The 13532-nt window shown below is 41.1% G+C and overlaps 1 protein-coding gene across 4 annotated transcripts in view; it reads right to left on the bottom strand.

Moving 5' to 3' along the window:
- Nucleotides 1–1666: 1666 nt before the first annotated feature.
- Nucleotides 1667–13532, bottom strand: part of ZRANB1 (zinc finger RANBP2-type containing 1) — a 46735-nt gene continuing 34869 nt past the window's right edge. For all 4 annotated transcript variants that reach the window (XM_056350759.1, XM_056350757.1, XM_056350756.1 and 1 more), the window contains 4 exons: nucleotides 12305–12425; nucleotides 11328–11457; nucleotides 5921–6150; nucleotides 1667–4918 (listed from right to left, as the gene is read on the bottom strand). In XM_056350759.1, the coding sequence (XP_056206734.1) occupies nucleotides 4700–4918; nucleotides 5921–6150; nucleotides 11328–11457; nucleotides 12305–12425 (700 nt within the window). In that variant the 3' untranslated portion in view covers nucleotides 1667–4699. The remainder of the gene's footprint in view (nucleotides 4919–5920; nucleotides 6151–11327; nucleotides 11458–12304; nucleotides 12426–13532) is intronic.

Raw genomic sequence — 13532 nt, 5'->3', positions numbered from 1 at the left:
GACGCTTACAGCAAACTGTGATGGCATCGGCCGAGGAATGGCCTCGGCTTCCTGCAGCAGCCTTGGAGAAGTGCTGTAGGAACTCTGTTCAGGCTTGCTGCGTGCAGCTCGCTTCTAAAATTGCACTGCTGGGAAACAGCTTGCTGAATTCAGTTTCCCATCCAGGCTTGCAGGGGGTGCTATCCATAAGCTGTACATTTGTAATTTGTGAATATTTAAAGTCAAGTGGGATATTACATGCAGCCTAGGTGAAAAAGTAAAAAAAAAAAATGCTACGGTTTCCGTTAAACTACAAAGGCAACTACACCTCAGCATATTTTGTGCACACAAGAAACGAAGCATTAACAAACCACTAGTGAACAAAACTGAAAAGGTGCTCTAGAGGTGCTAGCGGCTCCGAGCCCCACCGGACAAAACACCCGTTCATTTGCTTCCACCCTGCATCAGAGTGCCAGCACACACGGCGTCAGACGAGGCACGGAGCTTGGTCTGAAGAGGGACCAAGAAAAAAAGCTGAAACCAAAAAGCATCTAGGTTACAAAAGTCTGTATTTTGTTTGCTTTAAATTAAACTGAAAACTAATTACCGACTTCGCACATGTTAAAAGTTGGTCACCGTTTATAGATGAGTGACCGCTCTTTGTCAGCAATCAACATAGCACAGCAGTGATTATCCGTGACCACCACGAGAAACCAGGATGATAAACCAGGTTAGTTACAGAGAAGGTGTTTGGGAAATGCTGAAACGACAGTAAAAACCAATAGGAAACCATTTCATTGATGTTAAGGTTTAGAGTTGCTTTTAAAAATAAACTAGCTCTGGTACTTTGGTTTGTTTTTCAATAAGCAGTTGCATCCCAGATGGGTGCAAGTGCTTCCCTGCGTCGCAGGATCTTGTGCAGCTGTTGTTCCTCGGGGATCTGCTGCCAGCAGCGGGGACCGCAGCCGGACAGCGAGGGGCTCGGCTCAGACCCCCCAGAGGACAGGCAACACCGTGTTCTTCAGCTGACACCCAACCTGCCTCTCAACCCAAACCAAGGACGGATGCAAACGTGGGCAGGCAGCTTCCACTGGAGCCCTGCAAGCTCCACAGGAGCGGAAATCCGAGATCCCAAGGGTTACAAACGAAAGGACACGTTTTGGTAACAGGCTGCAGTTCGAGAAGTTCCCTCTGCTGTTGGGTTTCAAGCGTCTGCAGCGCAACCACCAGCAAAACGTGCAAAGAGAAGATCCATGGACGTGGAAAGGGAAGAGTATCATCGCAGTTACCATGTGTTAAAGTGCCGGGAAGCAGCATGCTGCAACTCTCAAATGGAAGATTATTGGGGAAGGAAACGGGAAGTAAAGGAGTCGCTGCTGCGGCTCTGTGCCGTTACTTTGCTGACAGAGCCACACTGCTGTCATGCTTCGGGCAGGCAGATGGGGAGGCTCTCCGTTGACTATGGATGTCAGAGCAGCTTAAAACAAGCAGCTTGAAGGTGACAAGACACCAAATAAAACCTAAAAGAAGGTGTTAAGGGAAGTTACTGAACAAAAGGGTGGGGGCAGTGGGGGGAAGCGGCAATTAAATAAGGGTCTCTATAAATGCACACAAACAGATTCTGTTAATGGAATAAACACAATCTAGTAATATTTGCCATAAGCCATGCAGCAGAACTTTGGAAGAATCCAGAATTACTAAATTTTAATATATTAAAAACAAAAGAAATACAGGGATTTTTCACTGAGGAATTCATAAATTAAACCAGAAAAAACAACCAGATGCAAAGGAGGTAGCAATGAAAAGCCAAGTTCTGTGCCAGGAAAGCACGTGCTGCTGCGAGCAATAATATGAGGAAAATAACACGGAGAAACCCAGTTTTATATATATGTACTTGGCTAAAAGAGCAGAACTTGCTGACAAGCTGCAAGGTAGCATTTGCAAATTAACCTCATTACTTGTAAACTTTCAAGTATGTGATTCAAGGAGAGTACCCATTAACATACACTGACTACCGTGCTAGCACAAAGCAGGGGACTGCATCTCTTTAATCTACAGGTACATGAGGTTTGGATTAACTTGGATTCTGAAAAAGATCCTTCACCAGTTCCGAAATGACCTGTGAAGCACGGTAACCTGAACATACCATTTTACAGCACATCAGAACAAAACAATAATGATCAAAAAAGCCAAGAGCTCTGAAGTACCAGGACTGCCCTCTCATACCAGAACTAGATAAATACTGGAGAGCACGGTGCATGCTTTTGAAAACGGCTGAACTGACTCATGGTGAACTTCCACTTGCTGTGGTGAGGTGGTGGCTGGGGACGGGGATCGTCAGGCCACAACGCAGGCTGCCCACGTACAGCAACGGGAGGCGAGGAAAGGCGCTCGTCAAAATTTGGCTCAAGGTAGACTTTCACATCGGTTATTCCCCCCATGTCACACGGAAGCTTTACTTCCTTAAACGGAACAGTACTGCAGAAAGCAAAGAGGGGGTGGGGGGTGTTAAAGTTCTGCACACCCCGTGAAGTAGCCAACTGAAGGCAGGAGCTTATCCTTTTGTCCACCCAAACGGTGGTCTGCACAGGGGAGCCAGTCCTGGGTAAGCTGGGATCTGAATTTACAGCAGCGCGGCCACTGAAGCACAGCTGCTCAAGCTGGCAGGCCTAGCCCTGCGCTAGAAGGGCCTCCAGAAGTGGGGCGGGTTATGCCACAACGGATCAACGATGCCACCGAGCACACCAGCTCAGATCAGGGAAACTCTCATCCCAGCTTACTCTGCACTCCGCTCCCCCGACAGAAAACCTTCACGTCCTCAGCTAGACAAGGTATAAAAAGGATTTCACCGCAAGGTAAGAAAAAAGGAGAGAAAAAAAACAAACCAACCCAAAACGATTTAGAAAGCAAACTTGAAACAGGACCATATGCTTGTGAAGAACCTCTTTAGTATCTGCGGTTTGCCTATTTAGTTCAGGTAAATCATACGTACATTGCAGATAAGCATGCATTCTTTGAAATTTGCGCATGCATCCATCTTGAGGAGATCTAATGGCCAAAGGAAAAAAAAAAAAAAAAAAAAAAAAAAAAGGTGAAGACATTTCATAATAAACCTCAATGGAATCTGTGCTGGGAAAATTGCTAAATTAATACAGTACTTCATTATTCCTATACTTGCGGTGCTGTCACCAAGTTTATGTAGGAGTTGTGCACATTTCAACACCATCTAAGCAGCATTTGGAAGAAAAAGCAGCAAGTTCCTCAGGGTTTCCATAGCTCTGAACTACATAAAAATATGTGCTATGGGGCTTCTTTCCAAATTCTAATTCAAACAATTTCATCTACTGCAAAATTCCTTAGTCAACCACCACACCATCAAAAGTGCTTTTCCAGACAACCTGAATTGCACTGTATATGTAAAAACTGGCATTAACCTTTAGTGTTTAAGTGAGATTTTTAGATAAACTTTATCCATTACAGGTTACATGGCTAAAGTTATCAAATATAATAAAATTTCTACTGGAGAATATACTCTGAACTTACAATCTTAGGAACTTACATAAGTTTAAGTATGGCCACATCAATCAACATGCAAGAAATTCCCAGGTTTACATACTGAGAAATATATAACAGTGCTTTTAATAACAACTTTAGCATAGATTCTTCTTTTTAATCAGAACTGCCGAGTGTATTCTCACTAGATTTAATGACTGAGGAATAACCCTTTAAAAAGGTGTTTTTTCATTTGCAGCAATGTTTGAGTTGATGAATAAATGATAAAATGATATATAGTTTGTATCACAGCAAGACAGAGTTCTGACAATATGAAATTCTCAATCATGTCTTGAGTTCTCGAATTTCACACAATTTTGTTTAGTGTATGCTCACTGGAATAAAATCCCTATATTTTAGGTCACTTCTCTGAATAAATATTCTTACATATACTGAAAGGAATCTATTAACTATTAGAAGAAAAAAAAATATGAAAAAACCCAACCAAAAAAAAAAAAATCATCTTTTCAGGAAACAAATAATTTCACTCAATGAAAAATTTAGCTTCTCTTCCAGTTTGTTCCGTAGAGTTTAGATTTTATTATATGGGCACAGCAGTAACTCAAATATTAGTAAAATAATGAATGTATTTTTGCTTATGACTTGCTGTGGCTATTTTGTGCAAACAAAAAAAAACCCCTCACAATCTGACCTGGGCACTAGTGAGATTTCACATAAATGGGCCTTTCACGGAACTGTGTCAGAGTATCTAAAGGGTGATGCAGAATACCAAGTTCTACTGTAAAAGAATCTCGGAGGGAAGAGAGATCCGTCTAACACGTGCTTTCATAAGTGCCCTTATTTGAAAAATTTCTTCGCAATAATTAAGATGCTGGTATACTTTTCCTATTACACAACCTCTTACACAACCACATGCGGTACATTTATAGACAGATTTACAATCAGAAAGAAAAATGGTTTTTTTCTGTCTTGATAATAAAATTAGCTGTTTTTTGTTTCTTTTTCTTTGTTTTAATACAAACTGTAGTCCAGCCCATTTTGCTCTCTTCACGCAGCAGATGAGCTTCTAGACTCTCTCCATGCTGGTTAGAAAAACCCTTTACAGCACGTTTCCCCTAGAATTGGGTCGTTCCACAACGAACTGCTAGAGCACAACGCTAACTCCGGGTCAGACACTCTGCGCTGGTAATTTCCAGTTTCTTCCTCATCATTCATCATCATCATCCTCATCTTCCTCACCATCAGAAAGCGATGTACAAGGGCGGATCTGTCGGTAGCGATCAAGCCACTTCTCTACCATCTGGGTGACCAGTGGATGATTGCGCCTACGGGAGCTTTTCTGCATCGCCACGAGAACCCCTCCTTCTGTCACACAGCAGTCCAGCCATTCCCGAAGCAGTTTCTCTTGCTGCTCCTCATTACCTATCTTTGGGGGAGAGAAAACAGATTGAGAACGATGCTTGAAACGTCACCAGCAACTTTAGGCAAGCCACTTGTGATATTCCGGAGCACCCAGGCTAGGGCAGCAACGCAGCTCCTTTTCAGAGCTGCCAGAGTTAGCACACTACTTCACTGCAGCTGGGAGTCCCCAAAAGCCACACGGATGCACACTGCATCTTCCACCAAAATTTGAAGGGTCTGGAAATATTCCCCAGCTATTCTTCCCTTCTACATTTTTCAGATGTGTATTCCCAATATAGTGCTCCTATATTTACTTGTAAGCAACTCATTATTTATGGTAGGCACCATATATAAGGAGGATAACTCCTAAAAGAGTCTTCTGGCTTTATAAAGTAGTTTTTAGGAACCTAGAAGTTCTTGGCATGAAATATTTCCTCTTTTAAGCCATAACAAATGTTGCAGCTTACTGAAAAAAAATATCCTTCTCTAGATTAAAGCCCATACCTTTTCTCCTTTATTTACAGGATGCCCACTTTTAGCAATTACTTCAGATTTTCCAACCCTCCCTTTCCCCGTGTACACACCTCACTGAGGTAGTTCCCTGTCTTTTATAAAGAAGAAGAGAGTTGAATTTCACTAGAAAAAGAGGTAGAGCATGCTGTAACTACTGGCCAATATTTGTGTCACATCTTTTAAAAAAAAGAAACCAAACAAAAAACAGCTGTATTTCAGTCTCACATCAGTGTCAGAATCCTTATTTCTCGGTCCTTTTTAAGGTACGCTTGTATTCGCATGCACAGTGAAGTTACATTCAATTTACAGAGCTATAAATAAGCATCAAATTTGTGGGAAAACACCTCTCAATCACCTCAAATGACGGGGAAGGCAGCAGTATTAATTAATCAGAACGGTACACTCCCTGGAATTCTCTGAACTGCAAAAACATACGGGCCTACAGAGACTGCTGAGGCCACAGCTTAAATAAGCAGCTGTGACAAAGGTGACCAGCTACACAGCTATTTCTTACCTCTTGAGCAGAAAGGAAGTGAATGTGCAGTAATTTCCTCTCGCTATCCACCAAGGGTAGAAAGGTAACAGTAACATCATCATCAGTGTTCAAGTTAGCACCAGCACCTCGATTGCCATAGCCATCGTTCTCCATGGCAACCAGAGCGGAGAAATGGCCCCTTGTGTAGCCCAGAGCAATAGGACTTTTCCAACAAAAACTCTGTTCCCATAACAAAGGCAAATATACACCTGAGACAAGTTAAAAGAAAGGGTAAGACAAAACTGCAGTGTTCAACAATGAAGAATTCGGAAACAAACCTTTTGCTTTTGGCTAAATGCAGTAGCAGCGACAAATTACACAAGCATTTTAAATGGACTTGGATTGGTCTGCACTAACATAGGTCACACCTTTCATACAGCTGATTATTATTAGGTTAACAGGAGATTAGTAAAGTATCTCTGCAATTGTACAAAAGCGATCACAATTACAACCAATACCACATTACCCCAAAAACCTATGGTCTATAATATAGCAATGAACAAAGAACGAGGTTAGAAGAGCAGTCTTAGGTTTAGCAACTCTTCTTAAATATGTCTTAAAAAAATTACAAAGGGAAAAAATCAGATTCTGCATCACAGAAATAAAAGCTACAGTCAGATGCCTATTTTTACCAGAACAAAAATTCCACCATCTGCTTACAAAACTTATTATTAGAAGAACTTGCTGCACTAAACGTTATTCAGCACCTAAGCATGTAGCCCATCCCAGAGGCAATGGGACTTCTCATAAACATTGTATTAATAGATTAAAATAACCTACATCAACTATGCATACCTAGTCTCCAAAAACAACCCCCACCAAAACCCAAAGCAACCAACCACCGAAAAGCTGATCCTATTTTACTCAGCTACAACAAGTTACCGATGTCACAAATTCTGAAAGAAACTGCACTTTTTCCTCACCAATGTTTTTATTGCTAAAAGACAGGAATTCGCTTGAGGTGCATGAAGTCTCAAAATAAAACTCTAGCTCCTTTCTTCTAGGAACGTCAGTAATTCTTGGTGTGTACTGCTGCAAGACAACTTAAGCAAAAGCATGCCTTACCTTGTGACAGTTTAAAAATAGCCACGCATAAACTTAAGTGCACGTGTAGCATAGCAACCTTTCCTGGTACAGCTGCTGCCAGCAAGCGAGGAATAGACGCCGCAGCAAAACAAGGCACTTCACTTCTACTCCAACATCCATGGAGATGAGGTCTGAGGAGGGGGTGGGTTTGGAGGTTTTAACTGAGTTTAAAACTCATCTTTGCCGCAACAAAAATTAGCGGGGGCTACCAGTAAATACTTGTCCCTTGTTTACCCTATTCTTGAATTAGCAATCAAGAAATACCTAAAAGTCTTTCTACTTCTTTGAGGTTAAGATTCCCACAACTTTTAACAACATCTAGTTCTAAGGACAAATCCATTTAACACCTTTTTAGCGCGGCCTTCCTCCCATCCCCGTTACAATGAAGTCTCACTGTGATTCAATGCTAAACACAAGAGATGCAGAACAAGGGATAAGCATTAAGTAGAAAACTTCAAGCCTTTACACTGCAGGAAAGAACCGAGCATCTGGTCAAAATTCAAAATTACACTGAAAATAACATGCTAACTGTCAAACGTAGCAAAGACACTCCCTCAGTTCCTGGCAATCCAGTCTTAATGCATACTCACAGAAATAACTTCATGAACTTTTTTCCAATCTTTCTTTTGAAGCAGCAGCAGAACAATCAAGCAGCCGGGGGGAAACCGATCTATGAATATTGTATGCTTTGTTTAAGTATGACGGCGCTACCTACCTACATGTTGGTTAGGTTACCGAGGCCTTTCAGAACTCAAGGCATCCGCACCCTCAGGATGACTGCTTACCCACCTTCTTCCACAAGTTATGATCGTAGAGATCTATCAGAAGGTCCTCTCTCTCCACTTGCCACCTGTGCCAGCTCCTCAGGACAGTTACACTAGCGTGGCAAGTTGACCTTGGCTAGCTGCTGAGCACCCACCCAGCCGCTCTCTCACTCCCCTTCCTCAGCCAGACGGAAGAAAACACAACGAAAAGACTGTGAGTCAAGATAAGGACAGGGAGATCACTCACCAGTTACCATCACAGGCAAAACCGATTCGATGTGGGGAAGATTAATTTAATTTATTGCCAATGAATACAGACAGTTAATGCCTTACTGACCTCAACTGGTAGATTTTGGCCCCAGGCACTACACAATGCTTTCAGGGCTACAGAAGTCACTGATAAGCAAAGGGTCTCATCTCTGTGGCCATCTCATACCGCATCTAACACCACAGAACTCCTGCATCAAGCACAGCTACGTGACCTTTCAGGAGTGGAACTAGTCTGTTTGCCTTGCTGTGATCTCTACATTGAAATTCAGCAACTTTGTGGAAATTTTTTCACACTATTGTTTTATCTTAGTAAGAATTCGCCACTAATAATAACCCCAAGACAGAAGGATGTGTTACGCTTTCCATTCCTCCTCAACATTATGTGCTGAGCTCCACAAGAAGGGAATTTCAAGCATTATCAGGGAGAATATCTTGTGCTCTTAAGATTTATAAAAGGCAATCTGATATAAATTGATAAGGTAGCATAAGAACAGTTGACAAGCACACAAGCCATGGAAAATAAAGAGTACGGGGTAACACCTACCCGTGAAGCCATCCACACCGGGTTCAGTTTCTCCAGCCTGACCCGATAATCATTTCGGTCACCTTTTTTCCTGTTTAATTTTAAAAGCTGTATAGTCGTGCCACTAAATACATGCGGCTAGACCAGGAGCACGCTTCAGGCCGAGTAAATGGATCTTTCACTGTCAAAGCTTTAATATTTAAAGAAGCATTAACAGTCAATTGCAATCTAGGAAACAAGGAGGCTGTCAGTTACGGGATTCACAGCAGTTACAGCAAGGATCCCACGCTGGAGCAAGGAATCCTGGAGAACAAAGTTCTGATCAGGGAGATTTCAGGGGTGGACAGGGTGTGTACAATACCTGCCACGGCACTATGAACTGAACCGTGATGTTAAGTTAAAAATCACTTCCCCACCTCTATTATAACCCACAATCTTTCTTTTTTGGTGAATGTGATCTGAACACACAGGCAGGGTGCTACACGGCAAGTCCGAGAAGCCCGAGCACTCCTCAGAGCTCCACCGAAGGGGCACATGCCAAGCAAGGCTCGCACACAAGCCCAGAACACCACGTCTTGTACCATTTACAGACCTGTCTTGGCAGCCCATACTACTCCGAGTCCGACGGCTGTTTGGTTTCAGCTGTGCTGCTAGCATTTAATTAGCACACATTAACCACAGAAATGTGGTTGGACAGGGACAGAAGTTACACAGGACTCCCAAGTTCACCTGTTCAGTGCTGTGTGTTTCTATGTATGGATGATGTGGCTTGTGGCAAGCAAATCACAAGTCATAAATATCCGTCTGACTAAATTCCTGGAAATGTGTGTCTAGTAAAAGACTGTCCCCCAGACACCCGGTTACCTTCTGGTTCACAGAGCTAGAAAACAATTTCAGCGTATTTAGGCCACATAACACTTGTCTGCCTCAATGCCCAATCTATAAAATAAAAACATCTTGCAAACCACTCAGCCTTTAAGTTAAAAAGCAACACAAACCTGAAGCGTCAGATCTGTATCACATGAATAACTGTTCTTTCCCAGTCTATCCTTTCATCATCTCTAATAAACGATACCATGTAACTACAAAGAGTACCAAATTTTTTTTATACTCTTCAAAAGAACATTTCATTTCCTCACAGAAAGAAGTTTTGTCTCTGCCCCAGACTTACAAGCCGAGTGATTTTCTGAAGACCGAACAGTTCTAATAGGTTACACATGCGACGTTAACGCCACAGTCTGGAGTTCTACACAACACAGCTCTGCCCACTTCCAAAGGTAGCGTGCTCTTTTTAAAATCACAGGAGAGGTTTTGGGAAGTCCTCTGCTAAGATATAAATAAATGGCGATGTGTTGGTGAAAACAACTGTAGGAGAGCTGTCAAAGCAGATGTACTTGAAGGCAGGAAGATGAACCATGGGAAAAACCAACACCCTGCAGCACAGCCACAGCATCTGATCAAACAGTTCTTCCCACATGGGTTTTGTTTACTGCTGAGCATCTACAGATGCTCCCAATCCCCTCTTGGGTTTTTATTCTTTAAATAATAAAGTGTTAGCGCGTGATACTGGGGAAAGTCACCCAAACATGTATTTGGCTTGCAAAACAGAATACACATCTTTATAAATCTACAAACATATGTCTAAGCAAAACTGGACTGTCAGCTAATCATCTTCGCATTTATCTTAAGGATAGTTAGGCTGTTTGCCCAGAAGACTAGGAGGAGGAACAGTCAGAAGGAACCTGATCGAGTTATGCAAGTGTATAGTACTACTTGAGAAATAGGTCACTATTTTGCATCACACTTGCTGTAAACTGCGAATTACAAAAACTCAAGACAAATTTTAAAACCTTCCCTTAACTACATCACGGAATTCACTTTCGCAGAAAATGAGATTTACATTATCAGTCGGCCAATATTTTGCAATTGTATCTAAGTTACCTAACCTCATACCTCATAATTATCTGTTGGTAGAGCACTTACGAACAGAATTCCTTCCTTTTCAGCCTCTGCAATATACATTCAAGTTGCCACCTCTTCTACTTTAACCAACTACAAACAAAAGCTCAACTTTATCATTCTCAACCCTACTTTAATTTCTCTGCCTTTCTTTGTATACCCTTGCCTCTTGCTTCGAGGGTGGCAGCTTTCCGCTGTTCTTAAGGACTGCCTCACAGACCACCTCCTGCAGTGCTGCAGAGTGCCAAGACGTGCTCCTTCGTCCTGGAAGAGCATCCACAGACCCCACCATCACTCTGGTGAGAGACTTGCCAATGCAAACACCTTCTGCCTGCCTCGCCCCCAACTTTACGAGCCTCCTTCAGAAAATGCTAAATACGATACAGTTTCCAAAATGAACATCTGCAGCCATTAGTACCAGTGAATGAAATTTCAAATTCCATTTATTAAATCTCTTGTGTCTTACAGCAGTACAAACCATACAACTTCTGTGAAGTTTTCAGTCCGATTATTTTACATAAATTACCAACTAAAGGCAAGTTGAGCGGAGGTAGAAACACATTTTTACTGTGGCTACAGGCAGCATGCCCACTATACAATGAAAACCTGCAAGTTTTCAGGGGATTGTTTTGGGTTTTTTAATAGCTAACGAAAATTCACCTAAACCATAATTTCATCCTCTTCCAACTAGTGGCGTAATGTCACTCTCCTTCCAACTTCCTTTGCGTTTATGATTTATAGCTCAACTCTTTTTAAAACTCAGTTTGAAAGACTAAAGGCTTACCTTGAAAGCGGGTATATCCTAGTGTTTCTCCTCGGAAACTCTTATAATATTTTACTCCATAAACTATAATTGGTCTTCTAAGAATATGTGCAAGTACAAAAATGTGTGTCTGCTCCAAACTCGCTCCAGGCTGAACCAAACACAAAGACAGACATCACTTGAAGCAGAACTTATCATTCTTTACTCTGAAATTTGAAAAACACATCTCCAAATTGAGACAGAAAATGCTTTTAAGAGTGATCTAGCTTTACAGGAAAAATGAAACACTGGAAGACTATTACATGTCAGTTGGAAATAAGCAAAAACATTTCAGCTTGCTCCAGAATGTAACCTGTCAGTAATAATTCTTTCTCCTGTCATCCAGATTCAATCTAACATATTTCATTCCCCAGTTAGAAGTGAAACTCTACAAAATGTTTAGTCTAAAAATAATTCACTCATCTGAGGACAGGTTAAGCTAAATACCTTTCGATGATAGCAAGAAAGCACATCCAAAACAAAGAAAATAGCACCAAAATCATGTTTATGCTTTAGAAAATGAGCTAAAAATATTCCTGTAGTTGGAAGCGTACAGGAACGTACATCTCTTTTTTTGGAGGGGAATTACAAAATACCAGCTTGCTGAAGTTCAAGTAGTTTGAGCTTACAGATTTGTAGGCATGCTCTAGGAGTCAACACATTAAATACACAATTGTGTATTGGTTTATTCTACAGACTTCACTCTGACACCAAAAGACCCATACTTTTTTGTACTGTACTGCTTCATGGTAAGCTCAAAAATTAGAATTTTAAATGAACCCTTCCCTCCTGGCAGAAGAGTCTAGCCAGTGATACTTTAAGATGGCTGGCTTAAGGGGAACGTTTTCCTTTGCACATGGAAACTCTTTATTCCTGAAGAATACTTTGGGTCCTTGAAGTTTCTATTCAGAGATTAAAATATCCTTTCTAAGGGCCATCTCATAAAGAAGTTTTCTTACCTGGCTCGCAAGAGAGAGTATGAATGCCCAGTCTTCCTGCCACTGTTCCTCTCGCAATGAGAAATGTAAACCAAAGCTTTGGGAATACCACGACTCCCACTCTTTCCAGCGCGTATAGAACCTAAAACAGTAGAGAAAGAGTGGTAGAGACAAAAATATTTACTCAACCACCATACACCAGATAGCAATGTTCAATCCTTGTAATCCTTCATCCCAAGTCTGTAAAGAAGAGGGATGAGAGTATGTCAGGAAAACTGGGTTTGGTTTGGGTTTTAATCTTCAGCAGACTCCATTTGGTAAACCTCATTTAAGAAATCACTTGGGATCGCATTGCCTACAGCAAACACGTGTAATAGATGCAAGTGCCTAACAGGCTCCTGGCTACTTTGATGCTTCTTGTAATAGGGTTTTTTTAAGCCTTAATTAAGATTATTTATGTGACGATATGCAGGGAACATAACTAAGACATTCCATTTCAGGTAAGAGGAGTTGTTCATTCTTCTCACACAAACAATACAAGTATTCTCTATAGCTGACCATATCACGAGCCAATTAATGCCAAAATACTTCTGTATCAACTTCAAATAGACCGTTGTTAAGAGGCAGAATCTGTTGTAGATCAGGTTTTGGAAGAAAGAGTATGGTAATTTCACATTATATGGAATAGTTATAAAGCAGCGTAAACAAGATTCAGATACAGAAAGTAGAATTAATCTGATTTGCACTGAAAGTTTTAAAGTCACATAATTTCTATTTTCCTGTTTAAATTAAAATTAGCATTTTTATACACTAGTTCTAATGTTTTACCTTTCTTAACCAATTCCTTAAAAAAAAAAAAATAATTACCTACACATTAAAAAGCAGATGCTGGCTTTTTAAAATTGTCAACTCAAGCCTGATCACCACACTATGGAAAGGCCACAACTTCACATTAGGAACATGGGTTTAGTGAAGGGTGCTAAGCCAACTTTTAAACAATGGCCTTTACTGTGAATACAAAGAAACCATTCTGAAGTTCAGCTTATTAAAAAAGTCATTGAAATGAACTCATTTAATTAGAATCTGAGAAAATTAACAGACAGCGAGTGTGTGTGGAAGAAACCTTTCCTATGCTTTCAATGAAGATGCAATTATCCTAAAATCTTGGTGTATGTAACAGACCTCACCAACCAGGTTGGCTTTCCCAAGTACAGCTAAAATCTTTGCATGGCTTAAAAGGCCTATTAAT

The sequence above is a fragment of the Falco biarmicus genome, chromosome 9, assembly GCF_023638135.1.
Source record: "Falco biarmicus isolate bFalBia1 chromosome 9, bFalBia1.pri, whole genome shotgun sequence".
In the NCBI taxonomy this organism is placed as follows: domain Eukaryota; kingdom Metazoa; phylum Chordata; class Aves; order Falconiformes; family Falconidae; genus Falco; species Falco biarmicus.
The sequence above is the reverse complement of the archived record's forward strand: the minus strand, read 5'-3'. Positions and strand labels throughout refer to the sequence as shown.